This window comes from Kwoniella dejecticola, chromosome 7 (assembly GCF_000512565.2).
Source record: "Kwoniella dejecticola CBS 10117 chromosome 7, complete sequence".
Lineage (NCBI taxonomy): Eukaryota > Fungi > Basidiomycota > Tremellomycetes > Tremellales > Cryptococcaceae > Kwoniella > Kwoniella dejecticola.
In genome coordinates, this window is record NC_089307.1 from 1,578,452 (window position 1) to 1,592,587 (window position 14,136).

General features: G+C 47.8%; 4 protein-coding genes across 4 annotated transcripts; 2 read left to right on the top strand and 2 right to left on the bottom strand.

The window, feature by feature from the left end:
* Window positions 1-86: 86 nt before the first annotated feature.
* Window positions 87-2,066, top strand: I303_106212 (uncharacterized protein; the record flags this gene model as incomplete). Its single annotated transcript, XM_065969330.1, has 9 exons — window positions 87-100; window positions 205-269; window positions 334-344; window positions 430-575; window positions 633-650; window positions 711-978; window positions 1,058-1,531; window positions 1,726-1,859; window positions 1,928-2,066. 9 exons carry the CDS (start codon window positions 87-89, stop codon window positions 2,064-2,066), a joined length of 1,269 nt encoding a protein of 422 aa, XP_065825402.1.
* Window positions 2,067-3,237: 1,171 nt separating this feature from the next.
* Window positions 3,238-5,509, bottom strand: I303_106213 (uncharacterized protein; the record flags this gene model as incomplete). Its single annotated transcript, XM_018409514.2, has 8 exons — window positions 3,238-3,395; window positions 3,588-3,695; window positions 3,826-4,173; window positions 4,257-4,366; window positions 4,428-4,513; window positions 4,587-4,928; window positions 5,046-5,209; window positions 5,284-5,509. 8 exons carry the CDS (start codon window positions 5,507-5,509, stop codon window positions 3,238-3,240), a joined length of 1,542 nt encoding a protein of 513 aa, XP_018261787.2.
* A 501-nt stretch (window positions 5,510-6,010) lies between these two features.
* On the top strand, window positions 6,011-10,355 carry I303_106214 (uncharacterized protein; the record flags this gene model as incomplete). Its single annotated transcript, XM_065969331.1, has 9 exons — window positions 6,011-6,297; window positions 6,381-6,689; window positions 6,761-7,132; window positions 7,194-8,074; window positions 8,132-8,307; window positions 8,369-8,608; window positions 8,671-9,123; window positions 9,217-9,501; window positions 9,627-10,355. The coding sequence occupies 9 exons, from the start codon at window positions 6,011-6,013 to the stop codon at window positions 10,353-10,355; spliced, it is 3,732 nt and encodes a 1,243-aa protein (XP_065825403.1).
* An 857-nt stretch (window positions 10,356-11,212) lies between these two features.
* On the bottom strand, window positions 11,213-12,617 carry I303_106215 (uncharacterized protein; the record flags this gene model as incomplete). Its single annotated transcript, XM_018409516.1, has 2 exons — window positions 11,213-12,205; window positions 12,357-12,617. The coding sequence occupies 2 exons, from the start codon at window positions 12,615-12,617 to the stop codon at window positions 11,213-11,215; spliced, it is 1,254 nt and encodes a 417-aa protein (XP_018261789.1).
* Window positions 12,618-14,136: the final 1,519 nt, after the last annotated feature.

Here is a 14,136-nt window from a genome sequence, read left to right on the forward strand (position 1 = left end):
TCCCCCGCTATTTGCGTATACTCGCCCTCACTACCTCGTCCGACTGGACACATTTAGTCAAGACGTACAGAATATCCATATAGGGCATGGCGGCTGATAGGTTCGTACCTCCGCATGTTGTTGTCGTTATCTCCGGCATTTCCGGTAAGATCGAGCGAGCGAGCGAGCGAGTATGCTGAAGTCGAAATGTGCCCTCTGACATAGCCGTCAGGCTCCTTATAATGGGCCATGGACTAAACGGGCTCGCGAGACCGACGAATGGCTGAAGCGTGAGTCGTCCTCTGTCCATATGGAGATCCTGCAATAGCACTGACAACAAACTCCTTCATGCAGAACACAAAGTCGTAAGTCAAGCCTTCCTAATGGATTGTAGAGAACAAAGGAACTTTCAATTGAGCTAAAACGGACTGGCTCAATGTACGGTCATAGGTCGTGTCTGCTACTACGGCGTCTCTGTTATCGACTTTCGCCGGATTCCCGCTAGACTCGCTCAAGTCTAGATTACAATCCAGCAGGGAGAATTTGTCGATACCTAGATTAGCTGCTGAGGTAGTCAAGGAAGAGGGTATAGGAGGGTGAGCTATTCCGCTGGCGCCAGAATTGTAGAATCGGCTGATGAAACTCATGTGCAGTCTATGGAGAGGATTTCCGTAAGCTCGCCTTGCACCTGAACCTCAAATCGCCGAGCTTATTGTCGTTACTGAGTATAGATTACCTCTGATAACGATATCCATCGTCCGGACCATATCTTTCACGATCTACACCTCGACCAAACGTATCCTGAACTCGATTCCCTCGACGTCGTCCTCACCCTCACCCAATAAGCCCCCGAATGGGGCGAGCGCGCCATGGCTCGATCTGAAATTAGGCCTTTTCACCAGAGATAATGCCGCCGATATAGCCATCACCAGTTGGTTAGCAGGCGGTGCGAGTGGAGCGGTAGTCTGTATAGGTAGTGCACCATTTGAGCTGGTCAAGGTGGGTCTCAAAACATCTTCTTTACCACGTCATCTGTTGATTGTGAGATATGCAAAGAGCTGAAGGGTGATTACTGCAGGTCCGACGTCAACTGGAATACCAGATCTTCCGCGATTCTCATCCAGAGATATTCCGACCCAACGCTCCTCCAACAGCCGGCGCATCTCTACCTACAAATCCCACACCGGCACCTAAGGTCCCCGGATTCGTGCCTCCGACTACCATCCAAGCTGTCAAGCTCATCGTCAACTCCTCGGGGTATAGAGGACTATACATAGGATGGAGACTGCACTTCATACGGGATACCCTGGGTACGGCGCTCTATTTTGCAGAATACGATGTAATGCGTTATTATCTCGGACGATCCAAATCATCGATCTCGAATCATCGTCAAGATCTTCAAGGTCATGGTGAAATAGGCAGCGGTGCGACTAGCGAGATCCAAGGTGAAGTCCCTGCTTGGGCGAGGAATATACTGCCCAAGGGTCTGATACCTTTCTTCTGCGGAAGTGTGGCGGGAGTGACCAGCTGGGCATTGATATATCCTGTTGATGTGAGTTGTCTTGTCTTTTCATCATGCCAATCGGTAACTGACTAAAGGCAAACCTCGCTGACATGGACGTCACCTTTCATACTATACAGGCCATCAAAGTGAGTTAGGTTTCAGCTTGACACAATCAATCCGGCTTGGAGCGTTATCAATGTGTTTTTGGAAGACTGGCTGATGAGATTCTTCTCTGATGATAGACAAAAGCGCAACAAAGAGGCTTATCAGGACTTGAACCTCGTACACCGCTATATCAACTCAAGAGATTAGTAAGAGGTACAGATAAAACGAATCCTAAACCTTGGTTGACGGGTATAGCTAGATTATATAGAGGGTACGTCGCCCCTCTCGTATGAGCGGGATAATCAAATAAGCTGATGGCGAGCGCATTACGACTGCTAGGCTGGGCGTATCGATGATTCGGTCGATGCTCACTCACGGGTTATTATGGACGATAGTAGATGCGGCGGGCAGCTGGATCGAGACGAAACCGTTCGAAAGGCTAGCTCGCGGTGGTGGTCCCTCGAGCGAGCTGAAATAAATCCCATGCCATGTTGATCATCACATGGAGCATTACTCGTCTCCTCAAGTGGATTGTTCGCTGAGTTAGCATCTGGAGGACTTGTAGAAAACTTGGCGTCATGATCACGGAGAAAAGCTTGTGCACTTGACTTCCAGGCGGTCCAGGTGAGAAGAAACGCCAAAATCCTCTGATGGCCGCTTAGCAAGATATCTAACCGACCCTCATTCGAAAGCCGCAAAAATGGTGGAATAGAAGACCGATCGACACGCTCCACTCGACGCTATGAATGTTGCCCCAGTCGAAGTGTTCGGGCAGGATGATGTAGAAATGAAGATGAGGAGTCAGAGGTGCGGAACTGTGAGGGGACGGCAAGGAGGGAGCAGGGTTAATAGTGGGTAGTGGGTAGTGAGGCGAAAGGGGTAAGGAGGAGACGGGAGAAACGGAAGTCGGGCGGGCGGAAAGCGTTTCAAAGAAGTTCAAAGCGTGGACGGCAAGAAGGGTCAACAGGGCGTGACAAGGCGGAGCACGTTGCGCAAAGCGCAAAAAAAGAAGAATGCAAAGAAACCTCAAACGAATATCAAGATCAGATAGAAACGGAGAGCGCGCAGTAGATATGAGTCGGTCAAGGTCATGCGAGAAGATAAACTGAGAATGGCCAAAGCAAAGCAAAGCAAACGAGATGTACAGCACAAATTACGGATAGCATAGCGCGCTATCATACACTTCAACATACCACATACATAATATTATACAGGAAATTTGGCATTTTCACATTTTGTAGCTCATGTAGCATATTAACGATGATCTTTCACCATAGCATACAATGCACTTCGATACAATACAAATACAATGCATCAAATATACTTGATTTATATTGAGAGGATTACGAGCAATACAGTGCATCCTCGCAACTACATGTGCCCCATGCGAAAGCCTTGAGGTATGGTATCAAGGCTCCTGCATCCGACCGTACTCTGAATTGCGTTTTAGGCATATGATATGTCTACGTATAGGTATATGTATAGGCATGTATGCTTGCTGATTGATCCATCTAGATATGTATCTATGATTCCAGATGGAGATCAATAAACCTGTCCATCTCGAGACCGATACTTATGATATGATCATGATGTCGAGACCAACCCCGTCACGCCAGCAATAGAAGACAGATTACAAATCAAATTACAAATTACAGTTGTTGTTCTTGCCAAGTAGTATCGCTCCACTCTTTAGTACCCATCTGGTTGAGTCTACTTACACATCGGGCAAACGCGAATAGTTCTTCGTCCCCTGAAAACAACGAGGAAGCTCCTATTTCGTTCGAAGATAGGCCTAGTTCTTCCATCACTGAGGAACGGAACAAAATTACAGAAATCCTCAAGTCAGCTTCGTCCATTGTCACGATGTTAATCCCTGCCGTTTCCCTCCTCCCTCCCTCCTCCCTCCTCCCTCCCTCCCTCGCCGGCACTCAATCCAAACATACAGACCAGAGACTCGTCACAGCAGATACCACACCAGTACCAAGAGTGAAAAACTCACCACTCTTCATGTGCTCATCCTCCGCTGCCGAGCCGTGTTTATCCGAGAACACTTGGAAAATAGGCACTTCGGACGAAATGAAGATCTTCGTTCGGTTCTCGTAGCATGCTAGAAGTCAATCAACTCATCAAGTCAGCTTCGCAAGGCTATATTACCACCTCGTCTCCCCAGTGACCGTAGAACGATTGATTCCTCTCTTTACTCTACGCTGCGTGAGGATGTACAGTATCAGACCCACCATCTATAAAAGTGATAAATCTCCTCGCTTGATCCCTCTCTCCCAGTCCCAATTTAGGTACATCCTCCACAAAGACCGTCCCGAACCTTCCGGTAATTTCCAAATAATCAGCCGAGCTCAGCGGCTTGTTACACAGATCGGCAAATCTGAACTTGGCTATTGATCCACTTGATTCAGGGACCGTCAGATTCCTCCCCCAGAGAGGTATCGTTTTACCATGCACGACGTGGGTGGAGATCGGGTCGGTAGATGAGAGGGATTCGAACAGCTTGGTCATTTCTTGCTTGATCTCTGGGGTGAGAGGGGAATAGTATACTTTCGATAAAGCTCGTGGGATTTTCCGGTAATCTACAAAGTAATTCAGTATGAGTCAGCTCCAATAAATGTTGTACCTTGATGATGGACTGTAGGTAAGATCATTGGTCACTCACCGGTACCCGAGTCCAAATCGACGACTTCGAATTTGTCCTTGATCAGCTCGATAGCGGGTATGAAAGATTCCCTTTGAATCCCATTTAGATACAGTTCATCCGGATGTCGGCTGATGCAGACAACGCTTCTCAGCTCCTCGGGGTCAGACGACCGATATAGAGAGGACCCACTTCGAGGTCATCACGCATACAACACCGTGAGACATCAGCCTTTCTAGCAGTTGCCGAAGCAGCATCGCCGTTACTATATCAGTCACCTAGACATAAATCCAGTCAGCGTTGGAATTCTTTCTGCGTCACAACATCCGCGCAGTCGACCACCTGACGGACCTGAAATTCATCAAAACAAAGAACCCTTCCTTTCTCAGCCAGCTGCCGAGCGACTTCCGGTATAGCATCCTTATTCAGACCTTGCTTCAAATATTTGAGCGTTACTTCGTGCTGTTTTTGCAGGACATCCAGCATGAACGAGTGGAAATGTATTCTCGTGGATCCGTATCCACCTTGAGTGGTAGATTTAAATTGAGGAGGTAATGTCGAATGAAATAGATCCATCAACATGGTTTTACCCGTTCCCACACTTCCATATAGATATAGACCCTTGGGTACGTTTTCTATAGATATTTTCGACGATGATGCGGATGAGGACGAACGACCGAAGAGTTTGGACAGCTACGTTCATGTCGACGTCGTCAGCGAGGGTCAATACAGCCTCAGATTATATGACACAGTTGATCCACAAAAGAATGACATGACAGCCCGAATGGGGTATTATACTCAGACACTCACAAAACCACCTCCTGAGCTAGATTCCGGTTGATCACGAATAGGTCCAGGATCATAATGCTCTAGATCCTCCCACAACCTCTGTAGCCTGCCTATTATCACTTTCTGGCTTTCGTCCGCGCGCAGTACTTTATCCTGAACCAAGTGGGAATACCTCGTCATGGGGTCTGATTGCGTGGTACATTAGCCACTCTTTCATTCATTCGCCTTGCTTAGTACTTTCTTGAATAATTCGACATACCGGTGAAGGAAGCCTTTGCCTCGGCGGCATGTATTGACAGTGTAGGAGGCGGAGAGACATGCTGATTGTTCCGGCCCGTCGTGGTATGTATTCTCTTTTCGAAATTGCGATATTCTGGGCGTCTCGAAGGTAGACTACGTCGAGCGTAATTACGCGATAAGGTCGCTACCAGTCTTGCTGGTCGAGGTAGCGCTGCTCGAGCGACAGCGATAGGGCGGGTTATCATTGTCGGTCGGCTACCAGAGAGCACTGGATATCCAATCCTTCACTGCGAATGCTTCAGTAAGGTGCTGTCCTGAGATTTTGTAAATGTCAAATAGTCTTTTGATTGTTGGCCGAAAATACTCTACAAGATACAAGCATGTTAAGATATGGTGTTATCTTTAGTTGGCCGAATAAATCATCCATCACTCGCTCGGTAACCTAATGCCGATTCTGCCGGAATATCAAATGAGCGGACTAGTCCGCTTCTTCAGTTTGCAAAGTGCCACGTCTTGAATTGATTGCGTAATTCCGATCGAGAGCCACGTTAAATTGATTCCGATTTGATATATCGATGTAAACAAACCAAGAAGCGCGACTGGCTTTACTATATTGTACCAAAATCAACATTACAGCTACTGACCGCACTTAAATCTCAGACAACTTAGTCTATCCATACATGCTTCGATCATAAGAAGCATTCATCCGACAAGAACAGTGACTACGAGGAATAAGATCGGTCAGGATGTCTCGCAAACCCAGTATGACTGCCCCAACAAGAGGCGGAATCTCTCGAACGGCCTCGTCCGCATCAATAGCCATGCCTCCACCGTCAAGAATACCTAATCGACCACCATCAGTCATATCTCAATCCACAGCCTCCCAGAGTCAGAAGGACCACGATGGATCTGAAAGTAGGAGTAGTAGTCCGTCTCGGAGGAGGAAAGCAAGTGCGCAAAGCATCAAGGGGAAAGAACCGCTAAGGACAAATGAAGATGGGGAAATCAACATACAGGTTGTTGTCAGGTGTCGGTGCGTATCATCTAAGGCTACCCCTTCTGTATCCGATCTTGCCATCGTGAAGTGTGGTGCTGATTCTCTCTGGACATGAGCAGAGGTCGATCTTCGCAAGAGGTGCAGGCCGCATCGCCCATCATCACCTCGACATCCGGAGCAATCTCAAAGTCGATAACAGTCGAGACGACCCCTGTAATCTCTTCGTCCTTGGCTTCATTCACTACCGCTTCGTCCTATGGCGGATCACACCAGCCAATGACCAAGACATACCCATTCGACAAAGTCTTCGGGCCGGAAGCAGACCAAACGATGATCTTCAACGAAGTTGCCGATGGTATGTTGGATGAGGTCTTGGCGGGTTACAACTGTACGATTTTCGCTTATGGGCAGACTGGAACCGGAAAAACGTGAGTGTCTCAATCAGTCACAACGACCATCTTGTGACGGTCAAAATGCTGACGCATTGCTGCCTTCATAGGTACACGATGCAGGGTGATCTCGAATTGACACCTTTGGCTGCACCCAAATCAACAGCTGGTATCGTACCCAGAGTGCTGCATCGTCTCTTCTCGCTGCTCGACGCATCGTCAAGCACAGAATTCTCGGTCAAATGCTCGTATGTCGAGTTGTACAATGAAGAACTGCGCGATCTATTGGCTGCCGACTACAAAGGGGAAGCGACCACGGCCTCGAATGGTGGATTGAAGCTATACGAAGATGGCAAAAAGGGTGTCAATATACAAGGTTTAGAAGAAACTGGCGTCAGGAGTCTGAAAGAAGCTTTGAACTTGCTCGACAAAGGTGTTAAGAGGAGGCAGACTGCAGAGACGAAGATGAACACTGAATCATCGTGAGTGAGATCAGTTTCCCTCCTTCTTGTCAATACATCATGCTGATCGACATTCCATTAGCCGTTCACACACAATTTTCTCAATCACGGTGCATGTCAAAGAGAACAACGTGTCTCGAGGCGGAGAAGACATGCTCCGAATAGGAAAGTTCAACTTGGTGGATTTGGCAGGATCCGAAGCAATTGGTCGATCCGGAGCAACAGACAAAAGAGCAAGAGAAGCAGGAATGATCAATCAATCCCTCCTTACACTTGGTCGAGTGATTTCCGCTTTAGTCGAAAAGGGATCACATATCCCTTACAGAGAGTCCAAATTGACTAGGCTATTACAAGATTCACTTGGAGGACGAACGAAGACCTGCATAGTAGCGACCGTCTCGCCTACCCGGTCAAACATGGAAGAAACTTTGAGTACGCTGGACTATGCTATCCGCGCCAAGTCTATAAGAAATCGACCCGAAGTCAACGCTCATCTTACCAAAGCTGGTCTGCTTAAGGAATATACTGGCGATATAGAAAGGCTGAAGAATGAGTTGATGGCTGCTAGAGAGAAGAACGGTATCTACATACCGGAAGAACAGTGGCAGGAGATGCAGGATTCTCAGATCAGGATGAAATCGGATTACGAAGAAGCCAAGCTCAAAGCCGGCATCATCGAAGTGGAACTGGTGACGATCAAAAAGGAGTTCGACGAGGTCACATCGAGGTTCATCACTACATCAGAGGAATTAGTTCAGGCCAAAGAAGCTGAGCGACAATTGACTGAACTGTTAGAAGAGACGAAGGTGGATCTGGAGAAGGTCAGAGTTGAATTAGAGGAGGAAAGTGTTATCTCAAAGGCTTACCAAACAGGTGAAGAGCGGATCAACGGAGTTGCAAGTGGATTGAAGAGGACTGCAGAAGAAAGTGTGGGAGATGTGGGTGGATTGTTCGATAAGCTCGGTAGGTCCTCTATTCCCTCTTAATGTCTTGATGAACATGCTGATAGATCTGGTATAGCTCGAAAGGCGAAAGTGCTTGGATCGAATGCGGATACGGCCACAAAATTCGGAGGAAACCTGCAAGGCTTATCTCAGGATTTACGTGGCGGATTAGCCCATCTGGAAGATGTCCATGAGGGCTTAGGTAAAGATATCAAAGCGAAGATGGAGACATTCGCCCAGAGGGGACAAGAGGTGAGATTACCTTGGTCCTCAGAGAATCTGCACGGAGAGCTGATTGGCGGTGTTATGGTAGATGTCGGAAGTCGACCTACAAAGCCTGGATAAATCTTTCTCAATCTTCAATGACCTCGCGAAAAAGCTAGCAGCATCGACTGAAAAAGGTCAGAAGGAGACTGCTGAGGCCAGCAAAGCCATCTTAGCTGTGCAAGCTGAGGTCCAGAGCAACGTGCGAGACTGGGCGCAACAGATCAGCGAGAGGAGCAAGAATATGATAGATGAGGTTCTGGAGTATCAGGAAGAACATCTAACCACGGTAAGTCAAGTACCCTCTCTATTGCACTGAATCAGTCACTGAAAATCGTATGCTTGCGATAGGTGGCTTCCGTATTGGGATCGACCGCGGATCTGGTTGATTCGGTGATCTCGACCACTTTATCGCATCTGCAGGAAACGTCTGCGGCAGCTCTAAAATCGAAGGATATCGCTGTACAAGCTTCCTCGAAAGAAATATCGAGGTTAACAGCTCAGAATACTTTACTCGTAAATCTGCTCGCTGAGGAAAAAGCCAAATCTGCGGCGTTGAGGACGGAGTTGATAGGTAATTTGACGAGGATGATAGAGGGTTTCACGCAGCAGCAAGACGATAGTTGGTCAAACGCTATCGCACGGGTCACTACGGAGAATGACGTTGCTGTCGATGAGATGAAGCTGTTCTCGGATACCGTGGAGGATGAACATCTCGCGGAAGCGGCCCGAAGTCAAGCACTGGAAAAGAAGATGGGACTGAGCAAGCAAGGCGGATTGGATCAAAGGGAGTTGGGCCAACAGGTAAGGCCTCGACTTTCATATGCCTCATTACCTGATTGCTCGATTGGAAGCAGAGGAAGCTGATGACATGAGCTGTAATGGTATTGTATATAGTCATTGAACAACGTCAGACATAATCTTCGATCGAAACTTTCAGAATATGGTGTCGAAACTTCTACTCGAGCTGAAACGCATGTTCAACTTGTCGATGGACAATTCGAGAAACTGGGTAAATCCGCTATGGGCGTATCTTCGAAGGCCAATGCAAGAGGAACGAAGAATACCGATATCTTAATGGCCATCTCGAATGGCGTGGAACAGACTCATGAGTCATCGAAATTGAGATTGAGTCGGTTGAGCGAGGAGATTGGGGATTTGTCAAGCACTTTACTAGCTTCTGTGAGTCGTTTCTCTTCCTGTTTCGTAATGCATGGGATTGGCTTACATGCATCATTTACCATCTGCCATCTGCTACTGAGATTTCCGAGGAAGATGCTAATTCTCTCCCTTCATTTCATACGCAGTCTTCAACAGCATCTGCGTCTTTCGCTCAGTCCTCGCAGTCAGCCAGCAACACCTTACAGCGAATCATGGATACCACAGGAACGTTCCTTGAAAATGGGATCCAAGAGGATTTGCCGACTGGTATTACTCCCAAGAAGAAGAGCTGGAATATCCCTTCGAAATGGGAACGAACCGGGACTCGAGAAGCTGTTTTGGCCAATTGGAGAAAGAGGCAAAGCTCTCCTTCAGCCTCAGTGGTTACAGGGGATATTGATCAACTTCAACCGGTCGGATCTTCTGATCCTTCACTGGGTTCCGACGTCCAGCCTGGTTCTGAGCAATTCCAAGATTCGGACCAGTATCGGTATCAGGACCAGAACGGTGTAGCCGAATCGACTGCTGTTTCCGGTCCTGGACAAGATCCGACTTCTCCCAGAGAATCAATACATTCGACAACGACGTCAATGGTCGTATCAGCTTCAGCAGGATCAACAGCTGCATCAGCATCAGTACCAGTACCACTCCAAACGAGATCTATACCCACTGCGACGATCGGGACGGGTCTTAAGTTCCCCTCGGGTGGAGCATTAGGTGGGAAAGGTAAATCCCTCACGGCTACGGCCGGGGGTAAGAAGTTGAATGGGAATGGGAATGCGAATGGATTGATGGAGGAAAAAGAAAGACCGAACGTGGTAGTGCTCGGAGAAGGAGTCGGGGTGAATGTTCCTAGACGGACGAGACGTAATTAGGTGTCTGTGGATGGATGAAGAAAGTAGCGAAAGAGCTGTTCAAGGGAGAATGGCGGGTAGTTCTGGTGGGGCATAAAGGGTTTTTTTGAGCATGAGTAGTGTTGATAATTTGATATTTGGACTATTTATCTCCTTTCATGTCGTCGGCCGTCTGAATCTGATCAAGAGATTCGAACTCGTTAACTTGGTTTCGTGATTGTCGCGCGGTCATCATCGACAATCTTTCTGGTATTTCTGACTTTTGACTTTTCTGGCTTTTCTCATAGATTGGTGACAAAGTAGAATAATATTTTGCGTTTATCCTTTTTTTCACGGACAATTCCAATTCGTGCGTATGTAGGGCGTCCGATCTGATATGGATTAATACGTTGGTTGAAAACAAGACAAGGCCGCCTCGACCGAACGCACGAGAGCGAGAAGGCAGGATGGTATTTTGACGACTGTACGACTATACGACTAATCAATGACCAGGTGACAGTCTGAGTGTGAAGGTGAGTCAGAACGTTTCCAATTTGTTGACCTAGAGCATATTGCATGTTGCATGTACTTTACTTGACTTTACTTCTATCTGTATGATTATATCTATCATGGCGATCAAATCGCTTCGGTCTGAATGAAGTAGAAAGAGAATGAGTGTTATAGATTATAAACTATAAGTATAACGTTAAAAGAGAGTCCGTGTAGACCTATTCGTGTTCATTATAATGGTTGTTATCTTACAGTGCTGTACAAGTTAAAAGGTTGCAGTCGAAATCAAAAACCCAAAATCTGTATTATAAATTATTGTCTGAAGCGATGACGGTAAGATTGTCCTTTTTTTTCTATTCGATAATAGTGACCATTGCTTTCCATATATGTTACTTCCTCAGACAAGCCGTACCGTCCCCGTTCAGTTTCCAGCCCTTCTTACAAGAATAGACCTGGCATTTCCCGGTGTTGCATCCCATCCACTTGGCTCCAGGTATAGCCGAGCAATCTTGTCCCGCGCCCATCGAGGCGCATCCTCCGCACGATTGTAAATCTTCAAGCGGGTTGATACATTCGTATGAGGGTCCAGATCCAAGGTTCGATCCCGATCCGCCTTCGATTGGACAAGCAGCGAACTTGTATGGACAAAGTTGGTTTTTGTTGTTCTCTTCCATTCCATACGGTATCTCCTCTTTCAAGGTCAACTGGATCGGTGTTCCATTCCCGTTAGTTTTGAGATCCCTTTTGTAATGTCCTGGTTTGGGTTTGGCGGTCGGCTCGATACATTTCCCATTGGTGACCTTTGCGCCCACTCCAGCGGTACAGCATACACCGGTCTTATCGACTTCTTCTTTGCCCGCAGAACAACAGACCGAGGTATAAGCAGTCTGTCCTCTGGGACAACATATCGAGGGCCCCGAATTCTTGCATCGCTGATACGTGAATCCGTTATTCTCATCGCAGATAGTCACGCATTTCCCACTTCGGGAATCTACCTTCTCGTTATCCTTGCATTTCGGTTGGCATTTCGAGCCGGTATCGGTGTATCCGGAGGGACAAGCGCATTTCCCGTTGATCTCGGAAAGATAGGTCTTGCAGCACTGAGTAGACTTGTATTCTTGGCCCTGGGGACAGGTGTATATGGGGGTACAGGATTGGCCGGATGATCGACAACCGGTAGTTCCGCAGCATCGTCCGTTGGAGTAAGTTTGTCCTCGGGGACAACAGGATCCGTTGGTAGACCAGTGATTTGAGGAACAGGCGGAAGAAGAGCATGATCCATCGGACTTCTTGTATAACGACCCGCAGGTGTAGCCGCCTCGGTTGTCGCATGTGGGCTGGGCGTTGTGCGGGTACCAAGATGTTTTACCGTTTTTCGAGATCTGGATGGATGCGCATGTGCAACAAAGAGACGGAAAAGAAAGCATTATCAGCTCTGCTCTAGCTGACAGCGATCGCTCGAATTGTCGTTGCACAACAGCATAACAGCATAACAGCATAACAGCGTAACAGCATGACAGCGGAGCCACTCACATAAGCGTCCATGGCACTCTTGATATAAGAGTTGATACCGTTATCCCTACAGTACTCGTCGAGGTCGTCCCGACACAGACAACCAAAGTCGTATGTGAACCACCCGTAGGATCCTGCTACTCTGGCGCATTGCTGGTTTGAGCCGCCGGAAGAAGGGGATCCGTTACCGCCCCAAGTCCGGGATGAGAGGGTCGAGTTGTCCGAGAAGGCCATTGCTGACGCAAGGACGGGCAGAGTGAGGAGGATCTTGGAGAAGAACATCTTGGAAGAGAGATGATCAGGTAAGGAGGAAGTGAGATTGAAGGATTGTCGACGAGGTGGACGTCTATACGAGGACGAACGTTTGTCTGAGCGAGGGAATGGTTGATAGGCAGAAGAAGATGAATGAGGGGAAGTGAAGACAGATAGAGAAGGGAGACTCACTTCTATATACGAGTCGAACCGTCCTATCTCTCTGTCTTCATCCCCAAGAATTTGCGCCTAACCGTCATCATCAGGCCAGGAAGCTAGCGATGTCCCCCTTTCACCCAAGAAGACAGTCACCGACAGTCTATTATTATCCTAGCTTGATCTAAACCTTGTCTCATATCTAATCCCGTTCATCTCAGCTCAAGTTCGGCTCGACGGAATGAAAGATTATGCTTGTCCTTAGCCTTGGCTTGGACGCCGCCCAAAGCTAGAAGCTAGAGGAGGAGCCGTGAGCGAAGGCAGGGAAGAGACAGGCATACGACCACCCCGATCTTGCCCGTCATCGTGCTGGCCAATAACGAAATGGCAGCCCATTGTTGGCGAAACCAGGGGTCAGAAGCAACGAAACGGGATCATGGTTTGGCCCTGGGGTCTGGTCAAAGCAGATCCCGACTGAATAAACATAAACCTGCGGGAGCGTTAGCTTGTCAATACAATACAGTGTGACGTGGCCCAGCATGGTACGGAGAACAACGATGAAACTCATACTTACAGTTGACACTTGTCGTTGGCATTACGCTCGGACCGTTCTCCTGAACCTGAACCTGGGCGACCATTCTCTGAAGTGAATACCTGTCAGTCACCAGACGGCTATAGGTCCGCAAACATCCGCATGGGCAGAGCTAGCATTCGAAAATCTGTTGCTTATCACGGACCAACGGGTTCCTCGGGAACTGGACACATCCTGACTTGTAGAGAGATTTCGGGTTCCTTGAGCTAAAAGAGATGAGGTAGTCTTTCTGTCCGGCTCGGCTCGGAAGGGTTCCTTGATGCCTAGTAAGTACTTCAAGAGGAACGTGTGTTCTGGTGCCGTAGTCTCCTCAAGAACCACAAAAAAATGACTGCATGATGTATTCTCGTTTCAAGAACAAAACGCAAGATTGGGCGAGCCGAGTGAGGTAGGACATCTGATATCTGATTTTTTCGAAATTCTCGCCCGTTATGACTTCGGGTCTCGTGATACCCTTCAACCTGAATACGAACGTCCCGTCCCCAGTCCTGGCCGAAGGTACACATCTCATTTTGACTTCCTGAGTGCGAAAGCTGAACCCCTCGCTCTTGGTTGATCAGTACACTTATCAGTAAATGTTAGAAATTTAGCGCGGTCCGGAGGGGATCACCCTGTCTCGGATTAACATAATTGTAGCCCACGTACTAATTTGCAGGGCGATCCTATGCCATAAGAAACAGCATGTGATAAAAAACCTCCGAGGTTACCAGTCTGTTTGGTTCGAGTATGGGATAACAAAAGACAAAAGATCAAGCGAGGATGTATGGTAAGGGTAAAAATAGACTGGCGGGAAGGTGCAGG